At 37.8% G+C, this 13396-nt stretch overlaps 1 protein-coding gene across 2 annotated transcripts; it reads right to left on the bottom strand.

Moving 5' to 3' along the window:
- Positions 1 to 3842: 3842 nt before the first annotated feature.
- On the bottom strand, positions 3843 to 9953 carry vegfd (vascular endothelial growth factor D). 2 transcript variants are annotated; one of them, XM_017032341.2, is made up of 8 exons: positions 8929 to 9953; positions 7132 to 7333; positions 6935 to 7055; positions 5030 to 5099; positions 4822 to 4949; positions 4625 to 4743; positions 4347 to 4509; positions 3843 to 4091 (listed from the first exon to the last, which is right to left on the bottom strand). In XM_017032341.2, the coding sequence occupies exons 1-8, from the start codon at positions 9034 to 9036 to the stop codon at positions 4073 to 4075; spliced, it is 930 nt and encodes a 309-aa protein (XP_016887830.1). In that variant the 5' UTR covers positions 9037 to 9953; the 3' UTR covers positions 3843 to 4072. The 2 variants fall into 2 exon arrangements, with proteins under 2 accessions (XP_016887830.1, XP_008308169.1); XM_008309947.3 differs by having other exon boundaries at positions 3844 to 4091; positions 4625 to 4740.
- Positions 9954 to 13396: the final 3443 nt, after the last annotated feature.

A 13396-nucleotide genomic window follows, 5' to 3' on the forward strand; every position in this document is an offset into this window, starting at 1 on the left:
AAGGATCATAGTGTTTACACTCAGCTAAAAATACTGCAACTGTTTATTTATGATGCAAGTCTACTGGCAGATTCAGTTCATAACACTTACATAATAAGTACCTAATAGGAACATCATATATTGTATTTTACTTACTGTCTTTCATTAGAGTAAGATGTGAGAAACTGAAGCTCAAATCAGCTGCTGATGAAAACGAATAAGTGCATTATAATCAGAAGGTGATTATATTGAAAGTCTAGTTTATTAAACATCATTAAAAGTCATGTTCAAGGATAAGGATGTATGAGTTTGATTTAACTGACGGTTAACTTTTTTTTAAACTATTTTTCATTATTCTCTCTCCATCCGTTGCACACACACTTTGACAAGAGTAACTGCTGTAAACAATAAGACCATGTTTTAAATATGCATTTAAACGTTACATAAAGTGGCGCTTTGGCCCAGAGGCAATGTCTCAGAGCTGCAGAAGATGCTCATTTGTGTCTTTTTTCAATTCCTGCTAGTATATCAGTGTTATGTTCAACTGAACTGGCCCAGGTTTTACAGCGAGTACGTAAATCGTGAGAAGTTCAATTCATGACATTTAACTTCAGACAAACATTTTGGTTCAACACCCCCATGTAGGAGATGCGCCGAAGCTGATATAGACATCAGTCGAAAAGAAAAAAGGTCAGAAGGTCCAGGTTCCGCGATCCATCAATGTGTACCTCCATGCACGTCTAGGAGCACGGTGGGGGCTTTATCGCAGATACGAATCACACCTTGTGATTACACCAAATTGCTTCTCCAGGGAAAAAAAATAAATAAATAAAAAGAAAAAAAATGACATCCAACTCCTCTGCGTTTTACACAGTCTGTATAAAGGTCAGTCTGCAGATGAGGAATTGCTGCTCAATATGATGTTGAAAGCCTCCGTTGGCGTACAGGAAGGAGACAATTGTGTGAAATGCCACCAAGGCTTAAAGCACAGTTGATGATTGGTGGATGGATAAAGTTGGTGAAGTGATTCAGAACCAAGGTTTTTGCAGGGTGATGCCCCCACTTTACCTCACTCTGTTGGGATACATGTTTCGGGACTCTTAATATAATCTGTTCATTCAATATTGGGTCATGGCTTAAACCAGAAACACTGCTTTGCAGCACAGATAATCATATTTTAATACATGTGTCAGTCATTTTTATTTCAGTGATTACAATTAGTTTGAGTTTCATATGTAAAACACAGAATATGGTTCATTTTTTTTTTAACTTGACATGTACAACATAAAATGTGTGTACTGTAGTGGAACAAAAACAAAACCCAGAAAAACTGTAGTCCTATACCTTAGTGTTTCCCAAACTTTTTCAATAGTCAATAGACATTATTTGTAATCTCCTGGGAAACATGATGCGAGACGACCCCCCCCAAAAACCTCTTGCGACCCACCTCAAGGTCGCGACCCAGTCTTTGGGCAACAATGCTACACCTCATCTGCAGTTTTAGATATTATGTCACTCTTTCTACTACATTTATTTCCTGGTAATCACAGTCTGAAGACGGTGCATCAAATTACATCAGACCTCAGTGTCTGACAGATGTGAAAGTGGAAATCAACAATTTTCCACGTTATTGTGTCTTCGCATTTCACACTGAATTACATTCCCTTCTACATATATTTTATATAGTACCAAACGTTGAACCCAACAAAATCTATGTTGTTGTGAAGCGAGAAAAAAAAAGGGTCACTCCGGGATCGGTTTTGACATTTTCACTTTTTTAAGGATTGGTTTAGGAAAGAATGAGGTGTTCGCAGCTGCAGCATCAAAAGAACCGTCCCTTCGGAAAACATTATTACTTCTGGTAAATTTATCCCGGCTTTCTGTTGCCTGGCGAGTGTGCTATTAGAATAAATGGAGCGTCCACAAATCATTTTTTTCTTCTCCACAGAATAACACAACACAAAGGGGTTGAAAAGGTAAAGGCTGTCAACTGCTTCAGTGGACCGCTGGAGGATTTACCAGTGTTGTTCAGTGCCATTATTAAGAGACATTTGACTTCATGTCGTCATGTCACACAGGAAATCATACTCACGTCGTCTGATCCTGACCTCGGTTTGAACATCTGAAGGCAGACGTTGTCACATGAGTCACAAACAACGTAATTATGCCGGATATGCCGGGAGAAAGGTTAATGTGTATTGGTTGTCCATATTGTTGGTAGTTAGAAAATCCATGGGGATGCAATGAAAAAGGTCAACAGTGAAGGGGATATATAATAGGAATACTGTTATCTGAAATCAATGTGTTCACTGATGATCAAAGAGAAATAAACACATTTACAAATGATAGTCCTGCTTATTAGAGTCTATGACACACGGCTCAAGAATAATTACGATAATAAAAATTGAATTTGAAGCCTGTTTTTAAACCTTTTTTGTATTTGAAAGTATAGTGATATTTGGATACTGTTAATTAGGAGGAGACAAAGATGTATATGTATATACATATATATATATATATAGCCTTCGAGCGAATGTTTGCTTTGAGTAAATATTTGCGATATGAGCACGCTTACAGACGCCGACGCTAGGTGGCAGCCCACGCCGCCTCACTCGTTCACTTCAAGTGTTCGGCAACTTCCGTAAGCATCTCCCACGGGTCTTCCGTATTGTGTTTGCGTTATCTACGCGAGTTTCTCTCCATTATGTGCATTATTCGTCATAATAGTGACGAGTCCTAAGAGAATGAGTGGTAAAGATGGTAGTGGGAAGAAGATACGACTGATGACCGTGGAAATAAAGCAGGAAACAGTCGATAAATATAAGCGTGGTGCCCGCTAAAGAAAGAATAGAAATTAAAAAAAACCCACATAAAGCAAAATAAGTAAGCTAAGTTGAGTTTAGTTTAGTTAATTCTAAGTTTATGTAAGTTACGTAGTGCACGTGTAAGGTACGCTACGGACTCAAGTACGTACGGGCCAACTCTCTTCCCTACCTCCTCCGCACATGTCGCCATTAGCCGCTACTGTATCGTCTGTCTCGAAGGTAAGAACTCATAATTAAATTTTATTATTTTATTTTATATCACAGGAATCCTTATATACTATAATTTTGGTGTGTATGTCTCTATAGCAATTAAAAAATTTAAAAAATTAAAAACACAGAGGGCCGTAACGGATTAATTTTTTTTCTGTTATTTCTTATGAGAAAAATGATTTGAGATATGAGCGATATATGAGAGATGTGAGTTAGCCTCGAAGGTAAGAACTCATAATTAAATTTTATTATTTTATTTTATATCACAGGAATCCTTATATACTATAATTTTGGTGTGTATGTCTCTACAGCAATTAAAAACATGTTTTTTCCCCGTTGTTATTAGCACTAATAAGGGAGCTTTTTAGTTATTTCTTATGAGAAAAATGATTTGAGATATGAGCGATATATGAGAGATGTGAGTTAGCAGTTCGGTCCTGGAACAGATTATGCTCGTACTTCGAGGTTACATTGTATACTGTGTGTGTATGTCTCTATAGCAATTAAAAAATTTAAAAAATTAAAAACACAGAGGGCCGTAACGGATTAATTTTTTTTCTGTTATTTCTTATGAGAAAAATGATTTGAGATATGAGCGATATATGAGAGATGTGAGTTAGCAGCTCGGTCCTGGAACAGATTATGCTCGTACTTCGAGGTTACATTGTATACTGTGTATATATATCCTATATAAATATATATATTAAGGATGAAAAACTATGAAAATATGTTACCTATAGTGTGCAATTCCTGAAATGATGATGACAGGAAGAACAGACGGTCAGTCAATCGTAGCAAGTTAATATTAGAAAAATAATCTTTTAATCATAAACTACATACACAGTGCAGAAAGAACAGATCGTAAATCGCTTTTTGATTTTCAACATAGATTAATAATAATAAAACAGTCAATTAACCTCATCTTGTGAGTTAATGTCATCTACAGTTGTTAAAGTGATCGGCATAAATAGGATAGTGAATAAATTATGGATCATTTCTTCTCTGTGTCCAACCTTACTTTTGGCAGGTTGCCGTGGTTATTTATTACCTCCAGTCCTTTATCTGGGCAATATGCATCTGTAAAACAGTAGAGACGGAAGTTTAGACAGAATAAAATGAGAAAACAGGAAAAAACGGTTTTTACGAGTTCATAATGTATGAAAGAATTATTGACGTCCATAGGTAAATCTATAGGTTTTCCTGTTGTTGCCTTTGTATAGCAGAGAGGTTTCTCTTATGTTACTAAAGCGGTTGATCTTTCTGTCTTATCTTTCCGTTTCCACCATCACTAGACCTTATTCGAACTGTTTCAGCTTCTACGAATCGCCCTACCTGCATGAGGTCTCATCAAAGTGAAGTTGCCTGTGAGCACACTCAGAGGAGTTGAGCTGGCAGTTGGCTGTTTCCGGTTGCAACGTTGACGCAGGACTAGGAAGACAGTGGCACCGCTCCTCGTCTATTTCACAGTCGGGCATCCATGAACTCAGTGGAAATTCTAGAAGGTAAGGAAGTAGGTTCATCATAACAACACCATGCAGTCATTTACCAAAGCTTTTACATATATGTTTACTGTAATCAGTGAAGAGTAAAATAATTAGTATGTAGACTACCTGATGCACTGGAAGGGTAAGGTATGCATCTCTCAGTAGAACAATCCCAGATCCACCCAGTGGCACACAGTTTCCTGGAATCTTCCGTGGCTGAGTGCTGGCTCATTAAAGAGCAGCTGCTGACACACGGATTATACAAATATCACGACTAATTCAGGGCGACAAACAGGGCTGAGGTGAGGTTTTTATGAACTCACCCACTGTTCCTGTGAGACTGAGCATTTCGCCGTATTATGGCTGGCTCCATGCACCTACACTCGGTGTGATTGACTACTTTTATCAGCACAGGTTCAGGCACAAACTTGAAAGGAATCACACTGAGCACCTGGAAAACAGAATTCTAGAGTTGAGACACAGAGGTTTGCACTTCAACCCTAAGGAAAGGTCCTTGAATGTAGCACTCACTGTTTTATTCACATATACAGTGGTGGTGTTTCTGCAGGTGATTCCCTCCTGATTACAACAACCGCTGCACCTGTTAATGGGAAAATAAGACACAAGCGTAAAGCTATGGTTTGATCACCATAAACGGCAAACAGTAATGATATTAATAGCAATAATTAAGGCTTTTGCATTCTTCGCATGAATTAATTTCTGAGGATTAGTCTGATTAAACTTTTATTGCACTTCAACATATCGGCAGAATGATGCCAATGTACATCAAACAATTCCACCCTCTATTTAATTATCACTGCTCTACTACAATACCTCTAAGAAAATCTACTACAATACCTCTAAAAGATCTTCTGCAATACCACTAAGAAAAACCTACTACAATACCTCTAAGCATCTATTACAATACCTCTAAAAGATCTTCTGCAATACCACTAAGAAAAATCTACTACAATACCTCTAAGAATCTATTACAATACCTCTAAAAGATCTACTACAATACCTCTAAAAAATCTATTACAATACCTCGAAAAAAACTACTACAATACTTCTAACAAATCTACTACAATACCTCTAAAAAACTATTACAATACCTCTAAAAAATCTATTACAATACCTCGAAAAAAACTACTACAATACTTCTAACAAATCTACTACAATACCTCTAATATATATATATATATATATGTATATATGTTTATATTTATGCATGATGCAGCAATATTTCCATGAAATATTTTAGATTACTTAATACCTTTTGAATACAACAGGCATTTTGAAACATATACATATTTATATGTATGTATATGTTTATATATAGTTATATGTATATGTATTGATTCTTGCATTAGAAATGTTGCTGGAAGTGGGTCACATGATTAAATGTAGGTTAGATCATTGCTATACAAATATACATGTATATATAAAAATATAAAAATATATAAACATGTTAAGAGTTGTGGTGCATATATGCAGAGACAATGTCTCTGTCATTGGTGTGGAACCCCAGGGTTCACCTCCTGGGCAAGTTCAAATCCCAGTTAGGGCGGTTGGTACCTTCCAGTGGACTCACCACCTGCAGGAAGGTTTGGGGGGTTGGTACGGTGCAATGTGATTTGGGTGGCGACTGCTGCCCCCGCGACCCGGTAACGGATAAGCGGATGAAAATGGATGGATGGATGGATGGATGTTAAGAGTACATTCTTGTTTAGAAAGCAAATAACACAGTAGCAGTACATAAAATATTCCTTGCTTTATTTAATCACTATTTAAGGACTGGAGAGAGGAGCTCTTTTTTTCTCAAACTCTTTTTTTAAAGAATCGATACACGGCATGAATGAGGTTTCTCCTTGAGGAAGAAAAGAGCCTGAATTTCAGTTATTTCCTGCAGATTCAAAAGTATTTAGCTGAGAAGGTTATATCTACTTGTTATTACTTAAGCAGCCATTCAATGTCCAAGGCATTTGTCCTGAGGAGGACAAACAGACTCTCTTTAAATGGAATAAACTCTAAGATTGGATTGAGAAAAAAGTTGTAGTTTCTGATTAAAAACAAAAACCAATTATAATGAAGAGATTTGTAAATGTCACCCCTGTTTTGGCAGTGCAACAAAGTTGGTGTGAGTTTGGTTAAAGATTCATATTGTGAGTCCACTTAGTAATTTCATCTATTTTTTCCTTATTATTAAATTACTAAATTTCAATTAAAACATTTTTCATTCAAACATTTCAATTTTCTAAATTTTATTATGATGCAAATAATGCGTCAACAGCTAAAATAACCACTTATAACCTATTCATTTCCTGTGTCGTATGTCCTATTGTCTCTGCAGAGTTTTTTTTTTCTCACTCATCCAGCTCATTTTAAACTGCATGTTATATTTTATCATACATTTATCATTTATCGTACAACACCAACCTGTGAACCGACACACATGGCGGCTTGAAGAACATTGAAGGGTCAGTGTTCAGCTCCTTGGCCACATCCACGCACGTTTCCCTTGGCATACACTGAGTCCGCTGCCACTCGTCATCTATGGCTAAAGACAAGACAGAACAATGAGTGTCCGTCTCGGTGCAGAGATCTGTAGATATGAAGATAATCCTCTTTGAAACCTTTCAGTATTTCCAGACTGTATGATTCAGCTGCGTAGCGTGTAGAACGGTGAGGCCCAGCTGAAGGTGGAGAGGAGAAGGCTTCTGGTTGCTGCAGCCTCAGACGACACTTCCACAACTTCCAGTCGGGGAAGTCTGTGAGCCTGAGCAACTCTTCCAGACTGGAAGATGATCGGACTTTTTTCCCCCATTGATTCATCACCTGCAAAATCACAAAGGAGTTAGAAAATTCTCTTAAATTCTGAATTAAAAATCAGTTGTATTGTCTTGGATTCTCGTAGACCTTGAACCTCTCATCCAAGAGACTGCTCCAGTTCTGAGTGTTTCTACAGTTTCTAAGAGACACACATTTCTTGCGTTTTTGGACTTGCATTTTTTTTTCAGTTGTTGCCTGGTTCATGTATTACAGGCCGCATAGTTTTTTTAGAAAATCCAGCCTTCATTTGCCAGAGTGGGCAACAACAATGAAGTATTCAATTTGAAGTTGTACTGTAGATATAAGCTGCTTCTGACCACCAGATGTCACCAAAGAGGACCTTGTTGAAAACCTTGAATATTAAACTAGTCTTTTGAGCTGCCCGGGGAGCAGTGTGTGGGAACGGTGCCACACTCAGAGCACCTCAGGTGCTCTTGGCAGCTGGTGGATTCGAACTTGCAACCTTCCGGACCCAAGTCCACTTCCTTAACCACTAAGCAACCACTGCCACCTCCAAATAGGTCACTTTAGAAACATTTTTTTATCCTTATTTAAGATCCATGTGATTAATGTTTACATTTGTTCATAATTTTTTGGAATATAATAACTATAAGGTGGTTTCAGGGATGAGAGTGTAGCGTGAAGATGGCGCACTGATTCGTTAACCAACAGTGGGGATGTAACCATATGATGTCTTCAATGTGTTGCAGCAGAGAAGGTGGGGCGGCTTGGCTGTTTCAGTGCTTCCAGTTATATCATAGTAGCAACAGATGGGAAAAACAGGGAGGTTTTCTCATACAGATTCCCTTGAAGGGAATAAACCCGCTAATGAGAAACAGAGAAGGAGAAAGTTCCTGGGAAAGGCAAAACATGATGTACAGGAGCGGTAAAGATGGTGAGGTTATGCTGTCCCATCGCTGGTGCATAACAGTCATGTGATTCCACATTTGTTAGCAGTGATGTTGGATTTGAGGTCCGGTATATAGAAATATTAAAAAAAAAAATCAAAAATCTTTAAAGAAATAATTTTAATTTGCCATTACATATGTATAGGGGCCACCCCTTCTCTGTTCAGGATGTTGCTGCGTCACATCAGTTGGTGTCATTATTGGTTGTATGCAGAGGAATTGGTAAAGACTTAGGAATAACCTGTTGTGGGGGAGGGGCGGGATCAGTGTGGAAGAGTGTTTGTTCAAAATCTTCATAAAATCCGCTTTAATGTCACTAAACATTATTTTAAAATTGAACAGGTCTAGATTTTAGTCGAGCGTTAATAGTTAGACTTACAGTCACGTTGATTTCTGGATGTTGTGACATGGAGAACCCAGAATATAAATTCTGGTTGTGAATAATTTATTATTTTATATGATTTTATCAAACACCTAATATAAAAAAAAAAACAACTAAATGATTAGATTAATAGTTTTATCAGCTTATTCCGTCCATACTAAACCGTAACCAATGTAAAAAAAAAAAAAAACAAGCAATCAAAATCCATCAATTCAAATTGAAGTTAGCAAACATCTTATTTTTGTACTCTCTGACAAAACGAGCAGTAACTCTGGCACTTTACTGACACAAACTTTTTCTGCTGCACTTACCCTATTCCCTCCCTCTCGGTGCATGCTGTGGCCCATGTTAATCCAGCTCAGCTCCACCACTAAAGTAACCAGGCAGGAGAGTGTGCACAGGCTCCGTTTCATCTTCATCCTCGTCCCTTGACTCTGCCCGCCTGTTCTGAGAGCCGGTCGGAGGAAGAACCCCGATCTGTTTAAAGCACTTAGAACCGACTGCCTCTCTGACTCTGTTTCCCCGACCAGCTGAGTCCCACAGACCACACACGCACTTTTGGTACTCTCAGTGTGGGTTTGCGTAACACACACACACACACACAAACACACACAAACACACACACACTCCTTAACTTGCAGCTGCAAAGTGAGTGTGAGTGCGCCCTGAGCCAGATGTCCCAGAACACTCAGACACGGACGGACCAAATGGAGAATGCTAAAGAGGCTTTAAAGCATTTAGCTTTTACTACCGAGGCTTTGGTGGAGTTGACGACGACGACACCAGAAGTCAGAAGTTTAAGATTCCCCGTCTGCAAATACTGTTCAGTCAAAGGGAAGTCCAGGAATGTGAGACATTTCGGTGCCGTTTAAGTTTAATTGGACTAATTCTCAGCTTCCTCTGGATAATCCACACCATAAAAGGCTCCAGGTTTCCTTCTCAGCCGCGACTGTATTTATAATGAACCATTATTGCCATTTCAATCTACCATTGTAACATAATGGTAAAATTAGAATCAGAATTTAGTTTTCATAACCACCCATTGTACATTACATCAGAGGCGGCCATCTTGGAATACCTGTACATTTCACCAAAGAAGACAAAAAAATCCTTCATGCTGTGAAAGTACATGAGGAGGCGGAGGGATATTCTAGTACTGCATGTCCGGTATTAAACCGAGGTGGACATGTCCTACAACAGACAACTGTCTCCTCTGTAGCCGCCGGCCACTAGGTGATCACTACCATGTGTTTTAAATGTGATCCAGATCCTTCACTTACATGTAAGTCCAGCAGCACCACCCCTGTCCCTCACATGCAACCATCCCCCGACTCACCCACTCGGCCGTCTGACTCAGCATCTACGGCTAATGGATTAAATATGAGAAGTGAGATAATGAGAAGCGTACTGTTTGTTGTACATCATTTCCACTCCAATGTTTTTTTTATACAAACTTTTATATGGTTGGTGTAGATTTCCTAGTAATGTGACGTCTTGCCAACTTCTATCATGCTCTAGTTTTTTTGGTCATTTTCCACACAGATGGACTCTTGCCGTTAACCGGTTGTTTCAAAACAGAACATTTTTCTAACCATCTCTGATTTATTTCTGTGAGTCTTTCACTGCATCACAATGTACAGTGAATGTGTGGTAAATGAAAATATCAAAATTATTATAATAATTAGCACCAAATGTGTTGCATAACAAGACATGCTTTAAGACATACGTGTCAAACTCAAGGCCCGGGGGGCCAAATGTGGCCCGCCAAGCCGTTTTGTGTGCCCCGCGGGAGTTTTAAAAAGCATTTAGTAAAGTCCATGCAGCAGAGTTTGTTAACCTGAAAATTAAAAGTTTTTTTTTTATAATCAATCAAATATAATAGTTATGGAGTAGCTACATCTTTACCAGTGGTCCCTAACCTTTGTTGTTCCAAGGACTGGTCAGCCAGTACCACCAGTTACTACAGACACGATTGAAGGATCAATACATTTTCAGAAAAAAAAACTATTAGACTTCTATCCTGTTAGTATCAGAGTCTGAATGACCTATATTTTTAAAATATTACCAGATCTTTTTAAAATAAAGAAAGTAAATGAATAACGGGATTTTCTTTGAATGAAGTAAATTAGTTAAAAATTAAGTACATTTTTTTATTATGTTCCACTGCAGCCCGGTACCAAATGACCTCTGGACTGGTACTGGTCCACAGACCGTGGGTTGGGAACCTCTGATCTATACAGTCTTCCATTTACAACCTGCCCTTCAAGGGTAACTGTACTGCTGATGTGGCCCCCTGGTGGAAATGAGTTTGACACCCCTGCTTTAAGATATGATTTGGGTAATAATTTATTAATAATTATTCTTCTTCCTATCTATTCATATTAATAATACAATAACAGTTATTCGAGAAGCCATGTATTATTTACAAGTGGTAGTACATGGAGAAAACAGAACATATCATCACGTCGTCTGATTGTTTCTTGTTCGGCAAGAACGTGGTATACAACGGAAATTGGAAGTTACAACATCAACTTCATAAACTTATAAAAAGTAACGTGTTAACAATGTCATTACACTCACATTCAAAGGGCGTCCATGCAGCAGAGTTTGTTAACCTGAAAATTAAAAGTTTTTTTTTTATAATCAATCAAATATAATAGTTATGGAGTAGCTACATCTTTACCAGTGGTCCCTAACCTTTGTTGTTCCAAGGACTGGTCAGCCAGTACCACCAGTTACTACAGACACGATTGAAGGATCAATACATTTTCAGAAAAAAAAACTATTAGACTTCTATCCTGTTAGTATCAGAGTCTGAATGACCTATATTTTTAAAATATTACCAGATCTTTTTAAAATAAAGAAAGTAAATGAATAACGGGATTTTCTTTGAATGAAGTAAATTAGTTAAAAATTAAGTACATTTTTTTATTATGTTCCACTGCAGCCCGGTACCAAATGACCTCTGGACTGGTACTGGTCCACAGACCGTGGGTTGGGAACCTCTGATCTATACAGTCTTCCATTTACAACCTGCCCTTCAAGGGTAACTGTACTGCTGATGTGGCCCCCTGGTGGAAATGAGTTTGACACCCCTGCTTTAAGATATGATTTGGGTAATAATTTATTAATAATTATTCTTCTTCCTATCTATTCATATTAATAATACAATAACAGTTATTCGAGAAGCCATGTATTATTTACAAGTGGTAGTACATGGAGAAAACAGAACATATCATCACGTCGTCTGATTGTTTCTTGTTCGGCAAGAACGTGGTGCTTGGAAACTGTCAGAAAAAGTTTACAACGGAAATTGGAAGTTACAACTTCAACTTCATATGTGCAACTTATAAAAAGAAATGTGTTAACAATGTCATTACACTCATATTCAAAGGGATTAGGTCATCTGGATTAGGTTAAACCTGATGATTTAAACTAAAATACACACTGCGTCATACTATTAGCACGTAGTAGTTTTTGGACGTTTGTTGCTCACCGACACTGACTCCAGTGACGAGCACCACTGAAGTCAAACATACTGAGCCTGACCTCTACGACCTCTCTATGATTCACTCTGTACCGCAGGATTAGACACTGACTTCCTGTGGAGCTGGAGCGTTTATCCTCCTGCTGTTGATTAGAAGGAACCGGCTTCAGGTGTGCAGCTCATCAGAACAGGAATCTGCACACACACACACACACACACCAAAAAGTTCAAAACCTCACTGATTTGGTGGAGTTACAACCACTAACATTAAATGCAAATTAACAATTGAATGAAACATTTTTATTACAAATGACTAAACCTGATGATTCAACCTAAAATGACTCTGCCTTTCATATTTGAACACACCACATTTTTGACAAGATTTTTTGTGCATATTAAACACATTTAGGTTCCTTTGAAACATTACATATGACTAAGTATCAAATGCTCACTGTAAACTCTCACATTTATAGCACGTGAACAGGAAAATATCAGTTATCTTACAAAACACCGAGGGTTTAGTGAATCTGTATGACTCGACAAATTAAATGTTGAAGTCAAAACAGCCTATTTTTTCCGCTTTGTCATTTTGATCCGAGTCTGAAATTGAAATGAACGAAGGACAAAATCCAATTTAAAATCGAATGAGATGTTTGTTTTTTTTTTACTTCTGAAGAATGAAAGAAATGGTTTTGATCGTCACAAAAACAATTCAATTCACTAAGACTTTGGATTGTATTCACCTCCGATGACTAAACAAATACTAATAATGTGGAGATCTCTGCAGTCAATAGAACAGGTTCTGGATCAGGTGAGAGTCACCAAGTCTTCTCCTCACACTGTCCTTGTCAAAAATGTCCCAACATTTGAAAAGTTATGTAAATGTTAGATACCACATCGGAACGCAGCGTTCTGATTGGTTGGCCACCCCGAGCACAGAACGAGACTCTTCAGTTGACTGAGAAGGAATCAACATGTGGTTTCATCATTGCTGTCTGAAGTGGATTGACATCTGCATTTTTATAACAGGCAATTCATTTGTTCAAAACAAATTGAACAAGACGTTCGAGATGAGTATGTGCATTCTTAAAGTGATGTAGACGGGAAACATGTCTAGTCTACTATCAGCACTCCTTTTCTGAATGTTAATGACAAAAACAAACCTCATGCTGTAAAGAAGAGTTGCCCAATAGGTAGATCATGAAAATTAATAAAATATAAAAAATAAAAAGTTCCTCAGTTTATCATGGCAAAGGCAAAAAATAAAAATAAATTAACATTTTAATCAGTTT

The sequence above is a fragment of the Cynoglossus semilaevis genome, chromosome 5 (assembly GCF_000523025.1).
Source record: "Cynoglossus semilaevis isolate Cse_v1.0 chromosome 5, Cse_v1.0, whole genome shotgun sequence".
NCBI lineage: Eukaryota > Metazoa > Chordata > Actinopteri > Pleuronectiformes > Cynoglossidae > Cynoglossus > Cynoglossus semilaevis.

What these genes read in the sequence shown, in the direction of transcription:
- vegfd (XM_017032341.2), bottom strand. Translation starts at nt 9,036, where the DNA reads ATGAAGATGAAACGGAGCCTGTGCACACTCTCCTGCCTGGTTACTTTA. An exon ending in ACCGAGAGGGAGGGAATAGG is followed by an intron (nt 7,334 to 8,928) that starts GTAAGTGCAGCA and finishes GTGATTTTGCAG; the next exon opens with GTGATGAATCAATGGGGGAA. An exon ending in CAGTCTGGAAATACTGAAAG is followed by an intron (nt 7,056 to 7,131) that starts GTTTCAAAGAGG and finishes TCTTGTCTTTAG; the next exon opens with CCATAGATGACGAGTGGCAG.